The 26583-nt window shown below is 35.1% G+C and overlaps 1 protein-coding gene and 1 non-coding gene across 3 annotated transcripts in view; one reads left to right on the top strand and one right to left on the bottom strand.

Moving 5' to 3' along the window:
* Haus6 (HAUS augmin like complex subunit 6) overlaps positions 1 to 25672 on the bottom strand; it is a 39672-nt gene extending 14000 nt beyond the window's left edge. The window contains exons 1-12 of one of the 2 annotated variants that reach the window (XM_076845944.2): positions 25310 to 25672; positions 21190 to 21285; positions 19126 to 19204; positions 17580 to 17712; positions 15273 to 15420; positions 14025 to 14090; positions 13672 to 13720; positions 10684 to 10854; positions 8606 to 8799; positions 7510 to 7636; positions 6837 to 6939; positions 2995 to 3076 (exon numbers count right to left, since the gene is read on the bottom strand). In XM_076845944.2, coding sequence (XP_076702059.2) covers positions 2995 to 3076; positions 6837 to 6939; positions 7510 to 7636; positions 8606 to 8799; positions 10684 to 10854; positions 13672 to 13720; positions 14025 to 14090; positions 15273 to 15420; positions 17580 to 17712; positions 19126 to 19204; positions 21190 to 21285; positions 25310 to 25437 — 1376 coding nt within the window. In that variant the 5' untranslated portion in view covers positions 25438 to 25672. Of the gene's footprint in view, positions 1 to 2994; positions 3077 to 6836; positions 6940 to 7509; positions 7637 to 8605; positions 8800 to 10683; positions 10855 to 13671; positions 13721 to 14024; positions 14091 to 15272; positions 15421 to 15488; positions 15572 to 17579; positions 17713 to 19125; positions 19205 to 21189; positions 21286 to 25309 lie in introns of those variants that run through there. The other variant, XM_076845945.2, reaches the window with a different exon arrangement.
* On the top strand, positions 6229 to 6301 carry Trnaa-agc (transfer RNA alanine (anticodon AGC)). Its single transcript has one exon. It is a non-coding gene; the product is annotated as a tRNA-Ala (tRNA).
* Positions 25673 to 26583: the final 911 nt, after the last annotated feature.

The raw sequence follows: 26583 nt of genomic DNA, 5'->3' as shown, positions 1-26583 counted from the left end.
TTTCTATATTAAGAGATTACATTCGAACTACCTTTTAAGGGCTGAATGTCTATCTCCTGTATTGAATTGATAATATATATTATTATACAATTTTCCAAAAAGGAATCAAGGTTCAATAACATTCATGAAAAAAACTCAATTTACGTATTAATCTAGTACCTCCATCAATCTATAGTTCAACAAAAGACTTTAATTGAAATACTTATTTTGCCCTCTCAAAGGAAGACAAACCAAGACAATAACTAAGATTGGTAAGTATCAAATATACCCTCCTGGCATGCTATAAGAAAATTGTGACATGAGGATAAATTGGGCAAGCTAATACTCTACTATCAACACTAGATCTTCAGAGATTTTATTATTTTTCCTTAAGTATTCAGAGAATCAACAACAAATCCAAACTTAAGAAAAAAGAGATAGGGCTGGAAATATAGCTCAGTTGGTAGAGTGCTTGCCTCGCATGCACAAGGCCCTGAGTTCAATCCCCAGCACCACAAAAAAAAAAAAAAAAAAGACATAAATTTTTCCACAACTAACACTGACCTCCTATGAACAAGAAAGTTATTACAGAGGCAACTGCAAATGGCTCAATTTCACACAAAAGTTTTGACTCTAGTTACAGTACTTCAACTTTCTAAAAATATATATAATGAAAACTACTTCACGTGAAATTTAGAATTATTTTTTCCCCCACAATATTGGAAATTGAACCCAGAGATACTCTACTCCCGAGCACCATCTCCAGCCCTTTTTAATATTATTTTGAGACAAGGTCTCACTAACTTCCCAAGCTGGCCTGTAGTCACCAGAATTACAGATATGTGCCACTGCGCACAACTTATAGAGCTTTCTGATTTAACTTTCCTAATAATTTTATTTTCATATCTGTCCCTCATCTACTTGGAGAAGGTAAACTGAGACACCCATTAAAGTCAAATGTCCAGGTGTGGTGGCATGGACGCCATTAGTCCCAGTCAATCAGGAGGCTGAAGCAGGAGGATCACAGGTTTAAGGCCAGCCTCTAAAACTTAGCAAGACCTAAGCAACTTAGCAAGACCTTGTCTCAAATCATAAAAAGGGCTAGAGATGTGGCTCAGTGCTTAAGCACCCCTGGATTCAATCCCCAATACCAAAAAAAAAAAAAAAAACCCAGTCAAATGGCAATAAAAATAATAATAAATAAATAATCTATTCAGTATGTCTTAATTCTATTGCTCCTTTACAATGCTTAATAATCTCAATAAAGACCAAATATATTCCACTAGTAAATTACATACACTTAGGGATTTTTTTTTTAATATATATAACCTGGCATCAGTTTTAAGAGCCAATATAAGATAACAGAGAAAATGGGCAATAAAGAAAATAGGACTACTCCTGAAGGAAACTAACAAAGTAAGTTTAGGATTTTCATATGTTAAATTTGGGGGTGCGAGTAAATCAGAGTCTCCCAATATTTTCTGAAACCATGGAAAAATTGTTAGCAAGTGGTTTGTCAAAAGCCTCAGTACACAATATAGATAACTGAACAAGCTGAAATGGGAAACAGTTGAGCCAACCAAAGCCTGAATTAAATTCAGTCATAGCAGAATATAGTCTGAAATCTACCAAACTAGATGATCTCAAAGATTCCCAAATTCTTGACTTCTAGTAAGTTTTTACAGAATGTTTTCAAAAAAGTTCACAAGTGCAAAAAATGGCAAAATTTCCAAAACTTACATTAGATAATTTCCATATACATTTTTTTCTTCAATATAAGATTATCCCCATGAAACACAGTATTTAAAGTACAGATGGAGAAAAAATGCCCATGCATCATAAATGCTAAATCTTTTCTGAAAATGTGGGTCTACTATAGAAAGTATAAATACTGCCTGGTTAAGATAGGGCAGTTATATAGTAAAGTTTGGAAACTTAGTAGAAAAGTTTCGAAATTAGCTTAAGATGGGACTAAAATTACTATAGAAAATCTTTGCCACCCGCACTTCTGATAGAGCATTAATCTCCAAGATATATAAAGAACTCAAAAAACTTAACACCAAAAAAATCAAATAACCCAATCAATAAATGGGCAAAGGCATTTCACAGAAGAATAGGCACTTCACAAAAGAGGAAATAAAATCCATCAAGAAATATAAAAAATGTTCAACATCTCTACCAATTAGAGAAATACAAATTAAAAACTACACTGAGATTTCAACTTACTCCAGGCAGAATGGCAATTATCAAGAATACAAGCAATAATAAGTGTTGGCAAAGATATGGGGGAAAAGGTACAGTCATACTTTGCTGGTGGGACTGCAAATTGGTCTCTCTCTTTCTTCCTTTCTGGAAAGCAGTATGGAGATTCCTCAGAAAACTTGGAATGTAAGCACTATTTGATCCAGTTATCCCACTCCTCAGTTTATACCTCAAGGACTGAAAATCATCATACGACAGTGACGCAGTCACATCAATGTTTATGTCAGCTCAGTTCACAATAGCTAAGTTATGGAACCAACGTAGGTGCCCTTCAACAGATGAATGGATAAAGAATATGGTGTATATATGTGCACAATGAAATACTACTCAGCCATGAAAAAGAATGACTTTATGTCTTTCATGGGAAAATGGATGGCCTGGAGATTATCATGCTAAGTGAAATAAGCCAATCCCCCCGCCCAAAAAAAAAGGCAAATGTTCTCTCTGATATTCGGATGCTAACACACAAAAAGGTGTGGGGAGGGAAGAATAGAAATTCAGTGGATTAGACAAAGGACCATGAAGGGAAAACAGGAGACAGGAATAAGAAAGACAGTAGAATGAACTGGATATAATTTTCCTATGTTTGGATATGTGTATTTGACCGTGTAACTCCACATCATGTACAACCACAAGAATGGGTATACTCCATGTACATATGTCAAAACATACTCTACTGTCACGTAGATCTAAAAAGAACAGATCTATTTGAAAAAAATATAGAAAGTCAAATAAATATCAAATTTGTTTTACCTATTGGCTAGATCACACACAGCTATCAAGGTATCAATGTCTGCTTTGCAATCCTTTTCTTCATTATGTTGCTTAGGTATATCTAAAATAGAAAAAATAATTATGTTCATACATGTTCAAGTATTTCTTGAAATTCTAAAACCTTTTTATTTTTTTGTACAGTGCTGGGGATTAAACCCCAGTCTTCACACCTGTTAGATAAGTAATCTCTTAGCCCCAGAACAGAAGAAATCAGAAGATAACAAACACTTAATAAGAATTATCCAATTCTCAAAAAATTCTCTCTCTCCTCTCTCACTCTCTTAAAAAAAAAAAAAAAAGAATTATCCAATTCTTAAGGTAAAGTGATAGGCACAAAAGTAATAGAGCATATCTAAATAGTAAGCTTTTATAAAAAGACTGCTACACGTGCAAGGCCAAGACCTTGATACACAGTCATGCAAAAAAACAAACAGACAACTGAACTGGAAACTCATACTAAAACAAAATTTCCAAAAGCTGACAGTCCATAAATTTTCCAGTGTTATATAACCATGTTTCCTGTTTAAGTACACAAATCATGTAATACCACATAAGCCAGCAAGGCCAAAAAGCTAGTGTTTAGCATACATGGCATAGTTTTTATGCAGCAATCAATCTAAATATTTACTCAACTTATCATTGAATAACTATGTGCCACTACTGTACTAACAATGGAAAAAAGAGAGGCCATGCTTCTAGTGAGTCAGTCAAGTATTGAATGAAGTGTGATACTGCTAAGTATTATTTTACAGAAGTATGTACAAAAAGCAAGAAGTCAGGAGAAACACCTGGCCCAAACTGGGGAGAGGGAAGAAGGTATGAAGGTATTGAGAAAATATGGTACTGTAGCATGGGGATTATGCCCTACAGCACTGGGTTAGGGAATATATACCTCGGAGGCATAAAGGGAAATGAGACTAGTGAAGAAAGCCAGGGTTATGCTACATAGGATTTGATATTGCAGGGACTACTCCTCTTTCAACATGCTAGTTTCCAAAAGGCTTCCCTATTTGTACATGTGTCCCAAATGTCACTGTATCAGAAGCCGATGTAAATACTATGTAAAGTTTTCCTCTTAATCCATCATTATAAATATGCCATTTCTTATAACATTTTCACCTTCAGGAACCCACTAATTATAATGAAACTGCACTAATGCTTATAAACATCCCAAAAATAAGCACAAATACAACTCTACTACAAAACTGGTAGAAAAATCATGAACAAAAATTATTACACACCACTATAAACACCTTCTATTGTAGGGAGCCAGAGTTGAAACATTTATTCTGGCATGTAAGAAAGCTTGAAACATAAAAATTGGTAAGCATTTCAAATTCTTCCCCTTAATGATAAGAAGCTATTAATGTGTTTTATATCAGAAAATGAAAGGGACCATATTTATGTTAAAGTAAGATCACTAACAGTCACTGTGAATATGGAACAAACTGAATATTGGAGATAGCATAACTAGGCTGAATATAATTTCAAGTAAGAAATGATGTGATGGGGGTGTAGCCCAGTGGTAAAGTTCTTGCCTAACATGCATGAGGTCCTGGGTTCAATTCCTAGCACTAATATTAAAAAAAAAAAAAAAAAAACGAAATGAGAACTAGATATGAAAATAGAAAATGTGAGGATAAGACATTTGAAAGAAAAAAATAAAACTGAACTCATAACAGGGCAAACCAAACAGAAACAGACACTAATTGGTACCCTACCATAAGTACACTAGAACTGCTGAATTCAATTAAGAAAAATAAAGGAACTAAAAGAACAAATAAATATCAGTATAAGACAGAAAGTCTGATCAGAATGGCAAGCTCAAACTAAGAAAGGGCATCTGATAAAAGCAGGCAGGCTCTAGGGGCTGGACACTGGAAAATTTATGCCTATCTGGCTAAATTCTGAAGCCACTCAAGCTGGGATCTGAAATAAGAGACTGACATAAAGCCAGGATACTGAAAGGGCTGCTCTCTAACCCTCAAAAGGGATTATAAAAATTCTGCCACCTGGACTGAAGAAGTAGAAAGATTCTTGCTATACCTGAGTTGGGGAGTGGGGGGAAATGAAATTTAAAACCTTTACTACTCAAAAGGAGGTATAAAATCCAAAATTATAATGGTTACTTGTTATACGAATCCCAAAGACATTAACTGGTCTAATTCAAAAGAAAAACCTATATCTATATAATAACCTATAGAGGCTATTTTATAACCCAGAGCTCCCAAGAATCCTTCAGAGGTAAAGTTGAAATCATGATCACCTATTCTCATAGGAAGCAAAAAACCATGAGCACTGGCAAGCAGAACATATAGAAGCAGAAATAAGCAAGACAGAAGACAGAAAAATTAAAAAGACAAAATCAGTATATTTAAAATGGTTAGTAGCCAGGTGCAGGGTACTCAACTGTAATCCCCAAAACTCAGGAGACTTAGACAGGAGTATCTCAAGTTTGAGGCCAACCTCAGAAACTTAGCGAGACTCTAAACAACTTAGTCAAACTATCTCAAAATAAAAAATAAAAAGAACTGGGGATGTAGCTCAGTAGTAAAGTAAAGTAGCTCTGGGTTCAAGTCCAGTAACAAAAAAATAAAATAATTAGCAAAAAAAGAAACAAAAGAAGCCATAATGAAAGAAGACCATAAAAAAACAAATTTTGGAAAAGAAGCATAATAAGGCATCTAGAAATTAAGTATTGATGAAGAATAAATACTAAAAATAGGTCAAAAGGCAGATCGAGCCGGGCACAGCAGAGCAACTCAGGAAGCTGAGGCAGGAGGGATGTGAATTTAAAGCCAGCCTCTGCAACTTAGCAAGACAGTGTCTCAACATAAAAAGAAAAAACGTTGGGGATGTGACTCAGAGGTCAAGTGCCTCTGAGTTCCATCCCCTGGTACCAAAAAAAAAAAAAAAAGCAGATCAAATATATATCTAAAAGATAACTAGTGAACTATAAAAGGAATTTTTAAGGCTAGGCACAGTGGAACATGCATGTTGTACCAGCTATTTGGGAGGCTGAGGGAGGATCACCTGAACCCAGGAATCAAAAGACAGTCTGGGCAACACAGCAAGGCCCTGTCTCAAAAAAAAAAAAAAAAAAGGAAAAAGAAAATAAGGACTGATACCCACATTCATCAAAATGGACGAACCTTGTAAACATTGTATGTAAAGTGAAAAACTGTGTAAGCAACAGATTAAAAAACTTTGGGCTGGGGTTGTGGCTCAGTGGTAGAGCACTTGCCTAGCACGCAGGAGGCACTGGGTTTGATCCCCAGCACCACATAAAAAACTACATGAACAAGCCTCACATGCATAAGGCCCTGGGTTCAATCCCCAGCACCGCAAAAAAGGAAAAAATAAATAAATAAACTACCTGAGCAAAAAATAAAGGTATTGTGCCCATCTACAACTTAAAAAAAAAAAAAAACTCATATTGTATGATTTTTATTTATATGAAATATTCAAAATAGGAAAATCTATAGCAACTGGAAGTATAGTAATTATTGCCATATATATTATTGCCATAGAGTGGAAGAGGAGAAAATGCGGAGCGACTTCTTAATGGGTAAGAGATTTCCTTTTAAGACAATGAAAATGTTCTGGAACTAGAGAGTGATGATGATTGCGCAATTATAAATTGACTAAATGTCACCATGTTGTACACTTTGCAATGAATGAAACGGTAAATTTTATGTTATGTTCATTTCACCACAATAAAAAACAATTGGAGGACAAAAGCAATAAATATAAAGAAACATTATAATAATGAGAATAATGACAGAAATGAGGATTAAAAGAGAAAAAGATAAATAAACAACCTGGTAGTGAAGCAGGATACTGAAAAAGAATACTCCTTGCATATACTTCCTCTGACACAGGATCAAACGAAAGCGGAGACATAGGTGGTAAAAGATCCACAGCCTTTAAATACAGAATTCACAATTTTGAAGTAAACATGCTAATTACTACAATAACAATAATATACAAATGATTCTTTTCCAAGCAAAAATAGAAATACAAAGTATATACCCCATACTGTTTTTAAACCAAAGGATACAATATTACAAACAAGGGGATCATTTTGTCCTCCAACTATGTCTCAGATATCATAGTATCTCACATGCAGTTTTTCTGGGGTTGTTTTGGTGTTAGTTTTCTGAGACAGGGTAACCGAGGCTGGCCTTGAACTTGCAATCCTCTTGCCTCAGCCTCCCAAGTATCTGGGATTACAGGCATATACCACCCCACCCACCCTCATTTTCTTTTTAATACAACCCTCTGAATTTAAAAAAAAATTAACTATAAACGACAACATTAGCTTAATGAAAAGTCTATCACATATTTAAAAAATTACAGAAATCAAAACTTGAACTTTAGACTCAGAGTCAGAGATGATAACCCACATAGTGTTTCAAGGACATTTGTAACATGGTAAATCAAAAAGTTACCAAAACTAAAATACTCTCCAAAGGGCAAATCAATGTAACTTACTGGAGTCCAATCTTTAATTAGATTGAAAGGAGACAATCCAAGAAACTCTTCCCATTTTTTACACCACTCTCCTTGCTTTCTAATAATAGAATGTCTTATAGTTGTGAGATCTTCTTTTATTTTACACCTATGATAGCATAAAAAAAAAACTATTCAAACATGAATATACAAAAAAATATGGAGTGAAATTTAATAGCAACAGTAGTAGGTAAGGAGAAAGTTTAACCAATATAACACATAATCAATCAAATAAGCTCTCAAGAAAATATTCAGAATTTAAAATACCCTTTCTCCTTTTAAAACCAGACAGCAATCAAACATCTACCCCATTTACCTTAAAAATACAATTTTTCTTCTTAGCTCAAAACTTAAGGGGGAATTCTACGCCCACACTCTGTTCCTAAATGCAATCTATAATTACCAGTCTTTCTTTTCAAAAATAAAAATTTTTCAGGCTGTGGTTATAGCTCAGTGGTAGACAGCTTGCCTAGCACACTGAGGCACTGGGTTGGATCCTCAGTACCACATAAAAATAAATAAAGGTATTGTGTCCATTTACAATTAAAAAAAATTTTTTTTTCTGGCCAGGCGCAGTGGTACAGGCCTATAATCCCAGCAGCTTCAAAGGCTTAGGCAAGAGGATAGCAAGTTAGAGGCCATCCTTAACAATTTAGTGAGGCCTTAAGCAACTTAGTGAGACCTTATCTCAAAATAAAAAATAAAAAGGACTGGGGATATAACTCAGTGGTAAAGCACCTTGGGGTTAAATCTCCAGTATCAAAAAAAAAAAAAAAAACCTTTTCTGAAGTTCAGTTTTATTATTATATGACATATACATATGCACACACACACAAAAGGAGAAAAGTTAAATTATTTCATAAATTATCACTCAGTGAAAAAATAATGTATTCCATATAAAGAAGAAAAAACTACATTAACTTCCTACTTCATGTGTCTGAGTTGATTACAAAGTTACATTAAAAATTTCACACTTGTTCGACAAAGCTGAACAGGCATTATCTATACAAGAATTTTGCTGAGAAAGCCAGTCTATTCCTCTCGTACTAAAATTTAAAAAAAGATCTTTCTAGTGTACCTCATATGCTTCAGATCTGATAATCTTTCCCTCTGCAATTTGGTCTCTTTTTCAAGGTAGTGAAGGTCTATTGTCAATCTTGCTTGGTCAGCCTGACAACGTTCATATTTCATTATTTTCAGGACTTCATTTAACAACTGAATTACTGTTAAGAGATTCAATTTTCCAGCCTCATAAACACTTCCCATATGCATCTAAAGAATCAAAGAGGGGAAAAAGTAAAAAACTATAGGTTCCTCAGATAATAAATTGTTACATAAATATATCTATCTTTTTACTGTTGCGAAAAAGATTAAACACCATCCAAACACAAAACTATATAAATAATTTCAATCTAACTAATATACCATCATGCTACATTTTTATAAGTTGCAAAGATTGAAAACCAGAGTAAAAGAAATCAAACAGATGGAAAGAAAAAATCAAAATTGAGAAGAAAGAGCAGTTTGGCAAAGAGATCAGGAGTTCATTTTTTAATCAAAAGTTAAAATCTGAGCTGGGGGTGTAGCTTTGCACTTGCCTAACATGTGCAAAGCCCTGGGTTCAATCCCCAGTAGTAAAACAAAATTTTTTTAAAAAAAGAGTTACAAACTGATGACTCCTAAAAGCTGCTTCCAAAATTTGGTCATGTCCATTTGGCCTGCACAGCTAGACCTTGGGCAAGAACCCAGGGTCTCTTGCATACTTTGAAGTAGTCTATCACTGAACTATACCCCAGTCCCTAGTTACCAGTATTTTTTAAATCATAAATTTCACCACGAATATTACAGTAATTTGCTCCAAGACCTCATCAATTCCTATCTTCTCCCTATTGTTATAAATAATTAATGTACTCCATATCTATTGCCTGTATTCTCTACAGAAATCTAAGTTTATGCATCTTGGTTTTTATGTACTTTGAATTTGATGGGCCTATCATGCTACCTATTAAAGCTTTTCAGAGTCACAACCATATTTAATCTTTGTAATCCCTGTGTTACAATCAATACCATGTATATAGTAGATACTAAATAAATCATGATTACTATAAGAAAATAAACTATCTAGATAGAATTTAGTTGAAGGGCAGAAACTAGAAATATCAACTTGGTAATATTATTGAATGAAAAACCATAGAATTGTTAAGAAAATACAAATAGATCTATAATGAGGGGAAAAGAAAAACAGGCATCAAAGGAACCATGGAAAACCTTTTCATTTAAAGCTAGTAGAGATGGGCACACCTGTATTCTCAGCAATTCAGGAGGCTGAGGCAAAAAGATCACAACTTTGAGGTCAACCTCAATTTAAGCAAGGCCCTCAGCAAATTAGAGAAACTGTCCCAGAATAAAAAAGATTGGGAATGTAGCTCAGTGGTAAAAAGCCCTTGAGTTCAGTCTCCAGAATGAATGAATAAATAAATAAATAACAAGCAAGCAAGCTAGACAGAGAAAAATGAACCATTAAAAAAAAAATAATAATGAGATCATCAGTCTAAAAAAAAACAGACACTGGATATCACAACACTAAAAGAAGAGAAATCTTAGCTGGGTGCAGCAGTGTACTACATGGAAGGCTGAGATAGGAAGATCACAAGTTCAGGCCAGCTTCTGCAACTTAGTGAAACTCTTATTAAATAAAACCTTATTTTACCAAAATAAAAAACAAAAAGGGCTAGAAATGTAGCTCAGAGGTAGGAGACCCCTGAGAACAATCCCCAGTACCATGAGAAGAGGAAAAAATAAATAAAATGGAATGCTTGACAGATAAAAGATAAAAATGAAACAGTATGAAGACTTTTTATGAGATAATTTTTCTCTTTGGGAATTTATTAAGAACTAGTACAGTACTATCTACCTACTAAATAATCCTGTCCTCTCTACACCGTGTGATGTATAAGGTATAGACAAATAATAAAAGTTGACAGTAATAAATATGTATCCTTTTAAAAGTACCCTCTTTATGAAGATTTTACTACATATATTCCCAAAATTAAAATTTGAAAACAGTAGAAAAATATTTCTAGAAAATCAAACTTAACATATAAAATCACTGCATGGAGCTTTTCCAAAAGCTTTTTAGAAAATATTAATGCTTACCTGACACACTTGTTTCTCTATTTTGTCAAGTAAGAGCCTTGGAATATCAATAATGACATTAGTTCCATCTAAAGCATACTGGTTAACAAGACTAAGAACTGAGCTAACAACTTCTCTCTCTTTTTCCAAAAACGTAAGTGTTTCATTGACTGAAGTCCACAAAAACCGAACCTTTAAAAAGAAACAAATGAAATATCAAAGTCTACACATAGTTTATACATACGGTAGTGCACACCTATAATCCCAGTGGCTCAGGAGGCTGAAGCAGGAGGATCCCAAGTCAAAGCTAGCCTCAACAATTTAGCAAGGCCCTAAGCAGCTTAGCAAGACTCTGTCTCAAAGTAGAAAAATGGCCGGGCACAGTGGCACATGTCTGTAATCCCAGTGGCCAGGAGGCTGAAACAGAAGGATCGCAAGTTCAAAGCCAGCCTCAGCAACTGCAAGGCGCTAAGCAACTCAGTGAGATCCTGTCTCTAAATAAAACACAAAATTTGGCTAGGGATGCAGCTCAGTGGGGAAGTGTCCCTCAGTTGTTCAATCTCTAGTACCAAAATAATAATAATAATAATTATACATATATAAAAGAAATATAAGCATAAATATTTGCTCACTGCTAGTTAATAAGTAAATTTCCTGGGATGAATTCCAGTGAGAAAATTAAACTACTAATTCTAATAGTTTAAAAACATTGATATTACTTTTAAAGGGGCTTGAAAATGAAAGAATTTCTCAGAAGAATCTAGCTCAATTATAATTTAAAAAAAAAAAAAAAAATCTTTATACCAAGATACAATTAGTATTTCCTGTATTCTAAAAATCTTAATGGAGAATTTTCAGGAAAAATAATAAAAAAGGTTTTCAAGAGAAAAGAAATACTACTAAACATTTATCTTAAGTCATTCAGATTTCAGAAAAGTTAAAATATAATTATGCTTCTCTAAAAGCAAAAACTCTCAGGCCTATATTAACCTATGTTCACTGAAATGCTTGTGAAAGGGCTGGGGTTTTAACTCAGTGGTAGAGTGCTTGCCTCAGCATCGCATATAAGTAATAAAATAAAGATCCATCAACCAAAAAAAAGAAAAAACATTTTAAAAAAGAAATACATATACAAGAATTTCCACAGTAGATTTATCAAAGTTTCAGAAAGACTAGAGAAAAAAGTTTTAATGGCTTATTGCACTGCATGGTGAGCAGTTATTAACAATACATATTTCAAAACTGCTATGAGATTTTTAACATTCCCATGACAAAAAAAAAAAGATAAATTGGTAATCAATGTTACTCATTGACTAAATCTTTCTATAATTTACATAAAGATCAACATACCGAATTGTACCCCTAAAAAAGCACTATCATTATTTCTATCAATTAAAATAAGAACATTAACAAAAACATTCTAGAACTTTTATTTGTAATAGTTAAAACTGGAAACAAAGGTTCATCTAGATTGAAGATTTGACAGCCTATATATTATGATTTGCACATTTTTTGTATTTTTATGTTATTCATTATCTTATCTGAATCATGAGAAGACTAACATGGGTGTAGTCATGTTTTACCGTATTCTTCTTACTTGGAAAAATCTGTTGAAGTATATCTCTAATTAAAGTGCTGCATAACAAGGTAAAGTTGTCCCCAAACATAGACTTGGTTGGTGGCCTGTTGGTCTCACAGGATGGGATTCCCTCCTAATTCATAATCATCCAGTATCCAGTTCTCAATTTTTACAAGTCTAGAATTTTGTCTATTAATGACTCAAAGCTGATGGACTCAGGGGAAATGAATAATAACCACATTCAGGACAGAATGATGTAAAATATTAATAGGCTTCATACCAACCTATTAAATTTATCATCAGTGATATTGCATTCAATATTAAGAATGTTCCTATTCACAAAATTGAAAGATCCATAACGAAAGTAACTTTGGCTGTTTCTTCATTATTGTAGTCCAAATATCTAGAAGATGCCTGGCACATAGAAGGCAATCAATAAATACTCACTGTCCTACACAATGGCATACACCTGTAATCCCAGCAACTTGGGAGGCTGGGGCAGAAGTTCAAGGATAACCACAACAATTTAGTGAGACCCTACAACTTAGTAAGACCCTGACTCAAAATAAAAAATAAAAATGCTTGTGGCTCAGGGGTAAAGAACCTCAGTACCAAAAAAATAAAGAAACACTCTCTGAATGATTAACTATTTCCTGAAGAGGGCACTCACCTTTTCTAGTGAAAAGGTACATAAGATGCCAAATTAATACCCAAAGCAGCTTGAAAATCACAGAATCACAATAAAGAGCTTGAAAGAGATTCCACACAAACAAAAAGAAAACACTTTGAGCCCATATCAAAGCCAAACTCTGGTTGCCTTAGATACTTTACATTTTCCAGATTCCTCTCTACTGCCACGTAATCCTCAATTTGACTTCTCATATTTTCCTAAACTTACCATCTCCCTTCAGCTAATTTATTTTATTTAGCTAAATTAATCCCAGGAATTAAGTTATAATCAAGCAGAATTTTTCTTGCTGGAATAATTATTTTAAATTCATCATTTAAAATAATTTTTGCGTGTGTACTAAATCATATAAATTATAAACCACTTTCTTTATTATATTCAAGGTTTTACTAGCATCTTATTGATATTGTCTTATATATCTTCTAAAAAGAGCAAAAAGAAAAAAAAAAAAAGTAGTATTACTACAAAAAGAAACTGCAAAAAGAAAATAGAATACAGTTGCCAGGTATGGTGGCACATGCCTATCATTCCAGCTACTCTGGACTGAGGCAAGAGGATCACTGACTCCCAGGAATTCAGGGCCAGCCTGGACAACAAAGTGAAACCCTATCTTTTTAAATAAATAAATAAATAAATGTGTGTGTGTGTGTGTAGATATATATTAAAAAATAGTCCAATTAAGCAATTATCACATATCACAAAAGTTAAAAAGACTCAATATGTCCCTTCAAAGTTGTCTCACCTTTTGAATTTTCTCTTGTATGTTACTTTCATCCTCACAGGGTTCCATTCTAGCAAAAATTAAATAATCTAATTAGTCATTAGAAAATTACACAGTGATTTAATATCCAAATTGGTCTACAAACCACCTACTAATAGTCATTTCAATTAAAAAATAATAATAAAAATAAAATTCAAGCTCAAAGCAACAATAACTTTTAAGACTGGATTAGAAATCAGAACTATGCTCTAGTCCTATCATCATCTAGCTACTGACATATTATTTTAATTAATGTTTCTGAGAATCTGTTTCTTCAAACAAATAAAATGCAACTGCTATAAAATACATATAAGCCACCTCTAAAAGTCACTTACTTTTTTATTTGGTTTTGCAGTTCTATACATTCTGATCTCAAATTTCGTACTTGCTTAACTGATAATCTGGAAAACATATAAAATGTCAACTATAATTCTATTACAATTAGCCATCATAACCCATTTAAATATATTCCCTTTTTATATCCTTGCTTCTAGGGACACCCAATAGTCAACTAAGACTCTGGACTCCCTTCAGTAGTTACATGAGGATGTAACATATAAGGTACTACTGAGATGAACAACAATTTGTAGGCTAATATTCTGAATTCATTGAGTAGAATGGTGGGGGTCAATAAGATTACTCTGCTCTCTTATCCATCTCATATATCTAGAGGGTAAACTTAAATATTATAAAATATAGTCAGGCAACATTTCCATTTTAAGGTATATTTCAAAGGATTCTGTAGTATTATTAGTAACAATCATTTGAAAAATTATCTTAAGGGAGCTGGGGATATAGCTCAGTGGTGGAATGCCTGCCTCACATGTACAAGGCTCTACGTTTAATTCCTAGCAATGCAAAAAAAAGAAAGAAAAAAAGTTAAATATGGAATATCTACTTAAAGAAGCAGTTACTTCATAAAATATCTCCTCAACAAATTAATAAATACACATTGAAAGTAATACATTATTTGCACTTGGTGGCGCCCATCTATAACCCCAGTGTCTTGGAGACTGAGGCACTTCAAAGCCAGCCTTACCAGATTAGTGAGGTTCTGTCTCTAAAATATTTTAAAATGGGCTGGGGAGGTAGCTCTGTGATTAAGTGCCCCTGGGTTCAATCCCTGGTACAAAAAAAGTAATAATGTAAAAATTTATAGAATGAAATATCAAGTCCAAAAGAATACAAAATAGGATGACCACAATTTCAGCATAAAAATATATTTCATAAAAAAAGAAAAAGCACATAAGAAATTGAATTTTTTTAACTAAAATGACTTTATCCTTTTCTCTAAACTTTTGTTTACAATATGCCTAGAGCTTAAAAATACTTTATTCACAAGTTATCTGATTTCAAAATGTAAACAAAGGGCTGGGAGTGTAGTTCAATATAGCTCAGTGGTAGAGCTCTTGCCTACTATGTGTGAGGCCCTAAGATGAATCCCTAGACTACAAAACAAATAGTAAATGCAAAGATAATAGCCAGGGTTTTGAAGTAGGCATATTTCATATTTCTACTGAAGTCACATTTGATGACATGTGTTCACAAAGAAAGGAAATATTTTCTATCAAAATACTACTTACTGTGCATTTTCCTGATATTGTTGGGTAACATAATCTTCTCTTTGCAAAATTTGTAAAAATCTGTTACGTGAAACATGCCATCTGGCCATGCACTTGTACATATCTTGTGGCTTTACATTAAATGTTTCTGTAAAATGTAGAGAAGAATCTACATGGAAGACAATATCAGAAAACAGACTTACAAGCTAATAAATATGAAAAGTGTTCAATTTTTACCAGGTGCAGTGGTGCACACTTGTAGACCCAGCATTCAGAAGGTTGAGGAAGAAGGATCACATAAGCTCAGGAGTTCAAGGCCAGCTGGGCAACACAGCAAAACCCCTTCTCAAAAAAATAAAAATCTAATTTTAAGAAATAAAATTACACCACACACATAATACATTAAAAGATAAAACTAAATGTTAATGAAACCAAGATAACCTTTTTTAAAACTAGTTAACTAAAAAGGTTATCAAAAGCAAAGTTTTTTAAATATAATTATCTGGCAGAGATTCTCTGAACAAACACATTGTTATATATATGAGCTATTAGGCTTTTTAACAAGATCTTTTAACAGCAAAGGAAGGAAAGTTAACTAAAAGAGATAAGGTGAGGCTAGGAATGTAGGTCAGAGCAGAGTATTTACCTAACATACTCAAGACCCAGAGTTTAATCCCCATCATGGAGAGAGAGAGAGAGAGAGAGAGAGAGAGAGAGAGAGAGATGATGAGCCAGGCACAGTACCCGGTGACTATAAAGCCAGCAACTCATGGGGCTGAAGCAGAAGGATTGCATGTTCAAGACCAACCTCAGCAATTTAGCAAAACCCTGAAGAGATTCTGTCTCAAAATATAAGGGCTGGAGATATAATAGTTGGTAGAGTGCTTGCCTTGCATGCACAAGGCCCTGGGTTCAATCCCTAGCACCAAAATAAAATAAAATAAAACAAAACAAAACAACAAAACAAAAAAGGGCCAAACAGATGGCACATGCCTGTAATCCCAGAAACTCATGATGTTGAAGTGGGAGGATCACAAATTCAAAACTAGCCTCAGTAATTTAGCAAGGCCCTAAACAACTTAACAAGACCCTGTCTCACAATAAAATATAAAAAGGGCTGGGGATGTGGCTCAGTGTTGAAGCACCTCTGGGTTCAATCAGAGATATCAAAAAAAGGGGGGCGAGGGATGCTGGGGATGTGGTTCAGTGGTTAAGAAACCCTGGGTTCAATCTCTGGTACCCAAAATAAGAGAGATGAGGTATAAACAAGCTGGTGGCACACACCTATAATCCCAGCAATTTGGGAGTCTGAAGTAGCAAGATCACAAGTAGCCTCAGAAATTCAGTGAGACTGTCACTGTCAACAACATAAAAAATTGTTACAGTGCAAACATTATACATATATCAGCCTATGTGTTCAAATATGTATACATATATCATACCAGTAAATTAATCAAATCCATTCAAAACAGAAATTTCCAATATATTACTAGGAACCAAAATAAATCTCTAACTCATTCAACACTATGGATTAGAGATCAATTATAACCTGCAAGCCTAATTTGGCCCACCTGCTATTTTTGACAGCCCAATAAGGTAAGAATGGTTTCTACATTTAAGGGTTATAAAAACAAAACAAAGAGATTTTCAACAGAGACACTAGGTGGCTCATAATTCTAAAATGTTTATTATCTGGCCTTCTATGGAAAGCCAAACTCCTATATTAAAACATAATAACATATATAAAATAATGTAAATAGTAAATAATGTAATAGATTCACTTTGAGATTTTAACATACAATTCCAGTAAAATACGAACTATTTGATTTTTGAGGTAAATTAATGTTTTAACTTATCTTGCTTTATTAAAAATCTCTTGATTTTAAAACTGTGAAGAATAGTAACAATTTAAGAATCACACTAGGCACAATGGCACATGCCTGTAATCTATCTCGGTGACTCAGGAAGCCGAGACAGGAGAATCCCAAGTTCAAGGATGGCCTCAACAACTTAACTTAGTAGTAAAGCACTCCTGGATTAAATTCCTACTACCTCAAAAAAAGAAAAAAAATTAAGAATCAAAACCAAACAAGCCAGGCACAGGGCACCCACCTGTAATCCTCACGCTCAGGAGGGTGAGGTAGAAGGATCTCAAGTTCAAAGCCAGCCTCAGCAACAGTGAGGTGCTTGGCAACTCATTGAGACCCTGTCTCTAAATAAAATACAAAAGATAGGGCTGGGGATGTGGCTTAGTAGTCAAGTGCCCCTGATTTGAATCCCTGGTACCAAAACAACAACAACAAAAATCCTACTATAAGATTTACTTACTTTTAGAATTGGTTTTAATATATTTTAATGCAACAAATCTTGCAAAATGATACATCAGATGAATAAACTTGGGACCACCAGGAGACAGAAACAATGAACCAACAACTTGAGGAAAGCTATTTCCACATTCAGCCTATGAAGAAAAGAGACAAGATGAGTTGAAAACCTTATCAACAATAATTCTCATATTTATATCAAGTATTTTTTTAAAGAGTGACAATCTTGAAAGAAGCTGTATATCAGGAGCACTTTACTTTAAGGGAAAGCTCAACCATCAGTACTAATCATTAGCAACCCCTCCACGTAGCATAAGGCTTGAATAAATCCAAGTCCATTGCAAAGTGGAAAATGGGTAGAGAGGGCCAATCACCACCCCAACTCACTCCCTCCTCACATCATACTATTTTTGAAGCATAAAAAAATTTACCACATATTGTTTGGTTTTTCTAAACTCTACATGTATTTGGTCAAAAGATAATTATAATTAAATAAACTCTAAACATTGATGCTATTTAAAGAAACATACTGAAATAATCTTGGCCAAAAAATATTTTATGTAGGGGCTGGGTTGTAGCTCACAGTACAACACTTCCCTAGCACAAATGAGGCACTGGGTTCAATCCTCAGCACCACATAAAAAATAAATACATAAAATAAAGGTATTGTGTCCATCTACAACTAGAAACATTAAATAAATCAATCTCTTTTTTTTTTATTGGTTATTCAAAACATTACAAAGATTGCAGAATCACATCAGTTTAAATAAATCAATCTCAATATCTATCTCACTCTCGCTCTCTCTCTCTCCAGGCATAGTGATGCACACCTATAATCCTAGTGACTCAGGAGGCCAAGGCAGGAGGATCTTAAGTCCGAGGTCAGCCATGGCAATTTAGTAAGACCCTATCTCAAAATAAAAAATAAAAAGAACTGGAAGCCAGAAGCAGTTATGCACATGTGTAATCCCAGCAGCTTGGAAGGCTAAGGCTAGAAGATTATGAGTTCAAAGCCAGCCTCAGAAACTTAGCAAGGCCCTAAGCAACTTCAAGAGACCCTGTCTCAAATAAAATATAAAAAGGGCTGGGGGGCTGGGGATGTGGCTCAAGCGGTAGCGCGCTTGCCTGGCATGCGTGTGGCCCGGGTTCGATCCTCAGCACCACATACAAACAAAGATGTTGTGTCCACCGATAACTAAAAAATAAATATTTAAAAAAAAAAAAAAGGGCTGGGAATGTGGCTCAGTGGTTAAACACCCATGGGTTCAATTTCCAGCCAAGAGAAAAAAAGAACTGGGTACGAAACTCAGTAGTAGAATACTCAATACCAATGAAAAAGATTTACATCCAAAACGTTAATGCAGTTTTTTAAATTTTTTTAATACCTTAATTTTATTTGTTTATTTTTATGTGGTGCTAAGGATCGAACCCAGTGCCTCACAAGTGCAAGGCAATCACTCTACCACTGAGCCACAACCCCAGCTCCAGATGTAGTTTTTAACAGCTTTTAATTTCTTAAAGTCTGCATCTTCCAAAAAGAGAATACTTACAGAAATCTTTTTTAACCACTCACAGCAGTGTTTCCGGAATTCACTGTCACTTTTTTGATCAAATGGAGGCCAACAAAATCTTTAAAAATAATAATAGCATTACACTAATATACTCAAAAAAATCAAACTCAGCAAAATTTAAAATCACATCAAATTTATTTCCTATACTAAGAACATTAAAGCAAAACAGATTAAATGTAACATTCTTAGGGGCTGGGGTTGTGGCTCAGTGGGCGCTCGCCTAGCACACATGAGACACTGGGTTCCATCCTTAGCACCACATAAAAATGAAATAAAGATATTGTGTTCACCTACAACTAAAAAAAAATATTTATTTTAAAAAATGTAAAGTTCTTACATTTCACCTAGACAGATACCAATCTAAGAAATTGGGTATTTTTATCTATAGGGTTGAGTTTAGTGCAGTTAAGGAATATATATATGAATAAATATAATACATATACATACAAATAATTAAGAAGCAGGTATTTAAAAGTACTGAAAATAAAAGACAAAGCGCTCAATGGATTCACTTGATCAAGGTATAAAGATGGTATAAACTAGTATATTAAAAGGAGAAGATATTAAAGGAAAAAAATTTAATGTATCTACATGATGAGGGAAGGAGAAGGATTGCATGAGAGTATGACTGCTAGAGATTAATTTATTCTAATTTATTTGTTGGTTTCTATGTAAAACGTTTGACAGCACAATATAAATATTAACACAATCTGAACATTATTTCAGACAGAAGAAACCCAAAATTACATACAAAATAACTTAGAACTTAGACTACTGGGTGTTTACATTTTTACAATCATCTTAAACTTAGCACAGGCTAAACTTAACAGGAATGATTTTTGCCTATAACAACTGACACTTTAGAACATATCACTGAACAAAATATTAAGGATTTACAGAGCACTGGAAAGTTAAAATAGACAACATAAATAGCACTGCCTATAGAAGTAGTAAGGCTTGGGGTAATTAACTTAAAAAATAGGACAAGCTGGGTGCAGCAACACATGTGATTGGAGAGGCTGTGGCAGGAGGATTGTGAGTTCAAAGCCAGCCTCACCAACTTAGCAAGGCCCTAAGCAATTCAGCAAGATCCTATCTCTAAATGAAATATTGAAAAGGGATGGGGATGTGGCTCAGTGGTTAAGAGCCCTGGGTTCAATCCTCTGTACCAAATGAGAATGGGGGGGCAAAATTAAATTTATAAACAGACTGGTATCAGTTAATTATTTTGCTAATTAAGACCATGAAGATTGTTAGGAACTAATTTTATGAAACAAAACCTATATTACCTATGAAATACGTAATGATTTTAAGGTAAGTACCCAAAACAATCATCCATATATATAAAAGTTAAACATTGCTGTATGTGGCACACATGGCTGGTAGTCCCAGCAACTCAGGAGGCAAGGCAGGAGGATAGCAAGTTCAAGGCCACCCTTGGCAACATATAAAAATAAACATAAGGAATATGTTTGACAAATAAATCCAGGGTTCGGACATTATATTCATTTTGTATAATTTACTATTAACCTTTTACCTTCATTTATAAGTTTTAAGTGTCCAGAAAAATGGGTATATTTGAAACATTTCTTTGAAATCCCTATCATTACAGTATAGGGCTTTGCCAAATAAAAATACATTTTCAAAAAATTTCCCGATTAAAACCTTATGGCTTGTTTTAAGCATTTCAAGAAATACTAGTAAAGGTAAGGAAGTATATCTAATTCCTAAACCCACCAATCTGACAGTATCACTGTTGACATTTCATTCTTTGTCTTTTTCCCCTATGTATACTTAATTTTTCTATGAATATATTATATGTTATAAAAAATAAAAAAGGGCTGGGCATATAGCTCAAGTGGTAAAGCATCTCTAGGTTCAACCATCAGTACCACATATACACACAAAAAAAGTTAAGCACTAAATTTCTAAGACTCAAACCTGAATTTTGCAATATCCATTCAAAACAATAGTTAATCTTCAACAAGTTAAAATTCTGGCTTACATCAAGAAAATAAAATGAAATAAATAATTTTTCCTTACTTAAAAACTTCTTTGGTGAGTGACTGGTCCAGCGTTTGAAACAAAAAATAAGAAACTATTTGAAAGGCATCTCGGTTCAGTTTATCAAACATATTCCTAGTGGTTTAAAATTAAAAAGAAGTAGGAAGAGAAAAAGGAAATGATTAATAAAACAGTATCAAAAGCTGTATAAGAGTTTGACACAAGTTAATATTTTTTCATTCTCTTCAAAAGTCCAAGGCAAATTAATTTTTCAGTCGTGTACATTTTATAACCAATTCAGAACATACAAATTTTTATTCCTGATTCTGAAAACACAGATCCAACAGAAGAAAATTGGCCTTGCTTTACTGCAATGAAAACATTCTACAGAAAAGGGAAGGAAAACCTTGATATGAAGACAATACCAACCAACAATTAATAAATAACATTAAAAAAATAGCTAATTTTTTTTTAATATTTCTTTTTTCTCAGGCATTATTTTAAGCCTTTTACAGGTAGTAATTCATCTAATTTTCACCAGCACATAAGGTTAAGTCTTATGCTGTTAGCTTTACCATGAATTATTTTATTTAATCCTAATGGTAATAGATAGTAGTTTGATTAACCTCATTACACAGTGGAGAAACTTAAATTTAGAGAAATTGATATACTTGTTCAAAACCAACCAGCCCAGCCAGGCACAGTGGCACTCGCCTGTAATCCCAGTGGCTTGGGAGGCTGAAACAAGAGAATTGTGAGTGTAAAGCCAGACTCAGCAACCACAAGGTGCTAAGCAACTCAGTGAGACCCTGTCTCTGATATACAAAATAGGGCTGGGGATGTGGCTCAGTGATCCCTGAATTCAATCCCTGGTACCAAAAAAAAACATAATCAGCCCAGCACAGCAGTGCACTCCTATAATTCCAGCAGCTTGGGGGGGTTGAAGCAGAAGAATCGAGAGTTCAAAGCCAGCCTCAGCAACATAACAAGGCCCTCAGCAACTTAGGGAGACCCTGTTTCTAAATTTAAAAAAAATACATATAAATATATATATATATAAATATATATAAATAAACTGGGGACGTGGCTCAGTGGTTAAGCACACCTGGGCTCAATCCCAGGTACCAAAAAAGGAAAAGAAAAAATAAGTGTGTGTGTGTGTGTGTGTGTGTGTGTGTGTGTGTAGGAAAGCACTGACTTGAATATGTCCATGACCCAAATCTAGGGTCTCTCTCCCTCTCTCTCTCTTTTTTTTTTTTTTTTTTTTTTGTGGTGTTTGAACTCAGGGCCTTGTGCATGCCAGACAAGCATTCTTCCAATTGAGCTATATCCCCAGCCCCCCAAGTCCAGGGTTTTTACAACTAGATTTTATTCCCAGAACCATCCTTATGATATAATGCTAGCAAATCCATTAAGTTTTTATTGTTCCAGTTTCCCTAATTAATCAAAACAAAGCCTAAAACGCACACGTGCGTGCACGCGTGCACACACACACACACACACACGAATAAACAAAAACAAAAGACCCACTGAACGCATAAGAAATGTCACACAGCTATAAGAAATCAAGAGTTAATATAAAAGCTGAAGGTACAGTTCAGTGATAGAACTCTTGCCTAACATATAGAAGGCTCCAGGTTTTATCTACTACACCACCACCAAAAAAAAAAAAAAAGTTAACATGAAAAGCAAAGCATCAAATATATTTCCAAGGAATCAAATCAAGTGAATTTTTAACTTAGTATTATTATTTTTGTGCTTAACTTCCCATTCCTATCCATATGTCAAACTCTTTTGTCTTTAGAAGGTCTGTATTCCTCAAGCAATACAAATGAAGTTCCATCTATCCTACTTCCTTATCATCTCTGAAATCTGTTATTTTTCTCACAGAGGACACTGTTCTTGTCTGTGACACTTATCGTAATCTCTAATAAGACATTTGTTGTAGATTTATTCACTCACTAGACTTAAATTTTATTAAGGAAAGTTTACATCTATTCTCTTCACCACTGTACACCCAGGTCCAATATCATATCAAATTCAATAAATATCTGTTGAGCCGAGCATGGTGGCTCATGCCTGTGATCTTGGCTACTCTGGAGGCTGAGGCAGGAAGGTTGAAAGTTTAGGCCAGCCCTAACAACTTAGCAAGACACAGTCTCAATTTCTTTCTTTTTTTTTTTTTTTAAGAGGGCTGAGAATGTAGATCAGTGTTAAAGCACTTAGCTAGCCTGCAGGGCTCCCTGATTCTCAATAAAATAATGAATGAAAAAAATTAACTGAACCTGTTGAATGAACAAATTATCTCACTTCTTTCCATTCCCACTGCCACCTTAGTTCAGGCCTAGATAGGTAACTATGAAGCCCAACTTCTCTCTCTAACCCAGTCTCTGTAAAGCAACAAGCATGATCTTTTCAAAATGCAAATACTGGGGCTGGGGATGTGGTTCAAGAGTTAGCACGCTCGCCTGGCATGCGTGCAGTGCGTGCAGCCAGGGTTCAATCCTCAGCACCACATACAAAGATGTTGTGTCTGCCGAAGAAAACTAAAAAATAAATATTAAAAATTCTCTCTCTCTCTCTTTAAAAAAAAATGCAAATACTATGCAATGGAACTGCTGGGTCATATATTAATAGCATGTTTAACTTTATAAGGAAAATGGTTAAGCAACTATATGCTCACCCAACTAGAATCTTACAGAATTGCAAACCAAAAAGAATTTTGCCATATAAGCAAATAAAAAAATTAAAACATTTTTAAAGTAAATGTGATGCTACATTCATGTTTAAATTATTTTACAGGAGACATCTGTTACACAATGACACATCCCCTCCAATAACAGACAAAAACAACTCTAATAACATAGGGGAAAAAAATATCTGTGTTGAGAGGGAAAAATAAAAACTGCCATCACTGGACCAGTACCTGACATATTTTTTAATTTTTTCAAAGGCAGAATGCAATTGCATTGATGGATAAACCAAAGAGAAAATTAAGATGGCCAAAACGCTGGAAAGAAGGATAACAAAAGCCATTCTCAGTGATGGAACCCCTGAAGAAGCTTTAAGTACCTCTGCCAGTTCAGAAAAAAATGAGACTGTGTTATAGGGCATCAAATCATATGAAATAAATGAAGTATTTATTAATAAAGACATTATCATAACCTGATAAATACTACCTATTAACAGTTTTTAGAAAAGATTTCTATTCAAAACCCTTCATTTATGTTAATAGCATTAACTTCTAAACAGTAACCAAACAAAACTTAATTACAACTCTAAACTTTGATAGCAAAAGTCAAAATACAACTGAAAAAAAAGTCAAGAAGGGGAAGGCAGAAAAGGAAGATGGAAAGATAAACGAATCAATTATTTTATAAATAACAGCTACATTCATTGTGAAATTACATAGTTGAGAATCATAGATTTTTGAGATTGATGAATCAAATCTAAGCACATTATTAAAACATGGCAACTAGATGAATTGAAATAATTTACAATTATCAAATAGATTGTGGAGGGCAAGAGATGGCCAATGTGTCCCAAATTCTTGGCCTTCAGCGGGGAAGATAACAGATACTGTCTAAAATTACTAAGACAAAGAAATAGAAACAAAGTATTTACTGTCATGGTCATAACCGTAACAGAAGTGGCAAAAGTAAAGGAAGGGAATTATATTGTTCATTTTAATGCCCATTTCTACTGTGTGGGGTTTTTGTTGTTGTTGTGCGTTTGTTTGTTTTTTGCCAACTGTGGCATGCCTTAGCTTCCTAATTCAAAAAGCAAAAGTTACAAAGTTAACTACCTTCAAAGGCTCCCTTGAGTACTAGAGATCTTTGCATGCCCACTTCCCACACCTTTCCACTGCCAATTCGCCCCTCCTCCCACCATTTCACAGACCATCCACCTCCACCATCCAGAGAGGGTTACCCCAACTTCAGACTACCTTCCTACAAAGCCACTGGTAGATAACTGATACTGTCAGTCTCTGCCACCAGCCGGCAGAAATCGGAAGCGGGGGCTTGGTAGCCAGTGCCTGGCACACAGTAACCGCTCTACCGCCTCGGATTCATCGACCCGGGGGGTTTGGGGAAAGGCGGGCCACCCATAAGTCTCCCGGCTCAGGCTCCCTCAGCCCCTTGGGTCCCCGCCTCCTTACACTCCGAGGTTTGTGTGCGACTCGATCTTTCCGCAGGCGATGGTAGCCGGGCCCGGCTCGAATCCGAGCGCCAGCAGATACATCCAGAGATGCTGCCTCTCAAAAGAAGCGCTCCAGGCAGAGCTCATCCTCACGGTAGTCACAGTGACTTCAAAGGAAAAAAAGGCCGGCTCAAGGGACTGTGAGGGCCCTCAATATCCCTCCCTACCCTCAGCCTGATGTAGTGAGGTCCCCTCCATTGCCCGCCCGCTGCTTTCTAGCCTGGAGCCATTTCGTCTCAAATGGCCGAAAGGACTCTGAAAAAACGAGCGTCAAAAGACAGTGCGGCCACCGCTGCCTAAGTGAAGACACCACAAACTAAGACTCCCGCGCTTCAGGAAGAGCGGAGTGAGCCGACTCCACCTAACTTCCGGGGAAGGAGGGACTTCCTTGGAGAACTGTATCTCCCGCCATGCAACGCGCCCTATTCCCGGCCTTTCCGTTCACTCCCAGCGGGAAACTACAAGGCCCACAATGCGTCGCGGGTAGGGACCGTCCCCGTGCCCGCGCCTTTCCAATCCTTGATGTTTGCGATTCCTACTACTTGTGTGTGATTATTAAATAGTCAGACAAAAAGGCACAGACGGAGTACTGCGGCTCGATGTAGTGAGAAAAGCACCAAGCGTTTGACCCTGAACAAGTCACCTAACTTCTAAGCCTCAGTTCTATCATTAGCAAAATCTTCTTTACCATCAAATGCTAAATCTTCCCTTCATCTTCTTTCTGTAATTGAAATCTGATGTTCTCCTAAGCATACTGTATCCCCTGCAGCATTCTCAATTTTTGACTGTTCTCTTTGGTAAACCCCCTATAAAACAGGCCTGGAGCTGGGATGGCTTATCCTCCTTATTTCAAGTTGCCATCCCTGGCAATTATTGCCTCCTGCCTCACTAAAACCAGCTCCTCCGAAGTTTATTCTCTTCCTTATAGAGGTCATCTATATGATCTTAGAATCACTGGACCTCAGCCTGAGATTTACAACTTAATTCCCTGTCTCACCAGCATTGTTAGTGAGAGGTTTTGGTGATATCAATATCCATGTAGGTGACCTTTTCAATACCCTAGCCTCTCAATTAATTAGCCTGCTTTCCAATTACTTTGTCTTCCATTCTATCAGGTCGGTGGCGATGACTTAGAACAAAGCAGCTCATAGGGTAAGAAACATCAATCATGCGCCAACAGAAACATCTGTCAATCAGCGACATCTCCTGACTAATGCCTGTCAATCAGCAGAA

The sequence above is a fragment of the Callospermophilus lateralis genome, chromosome 2 (genome assembly GCF_048772815.1).
Source record: "Callospermophilus lateralis isolate mCalLat2 chromosome 2, mCalLat2.hap1, whole genome shotgun sequence".
In the NCBI taxonomy this organism is placed as follows: Eukaryota; Metazoa; Chordata; class Mammalia; order Rodentia; family Sciuridae; genus Callospermophilus; species Callospermophilus lateralis.
The sequence above is the reverse complement of the archived record's forward strand: the minus strand, read 5'-3'. Positions and strand labels throughout refer to the sequence as shown.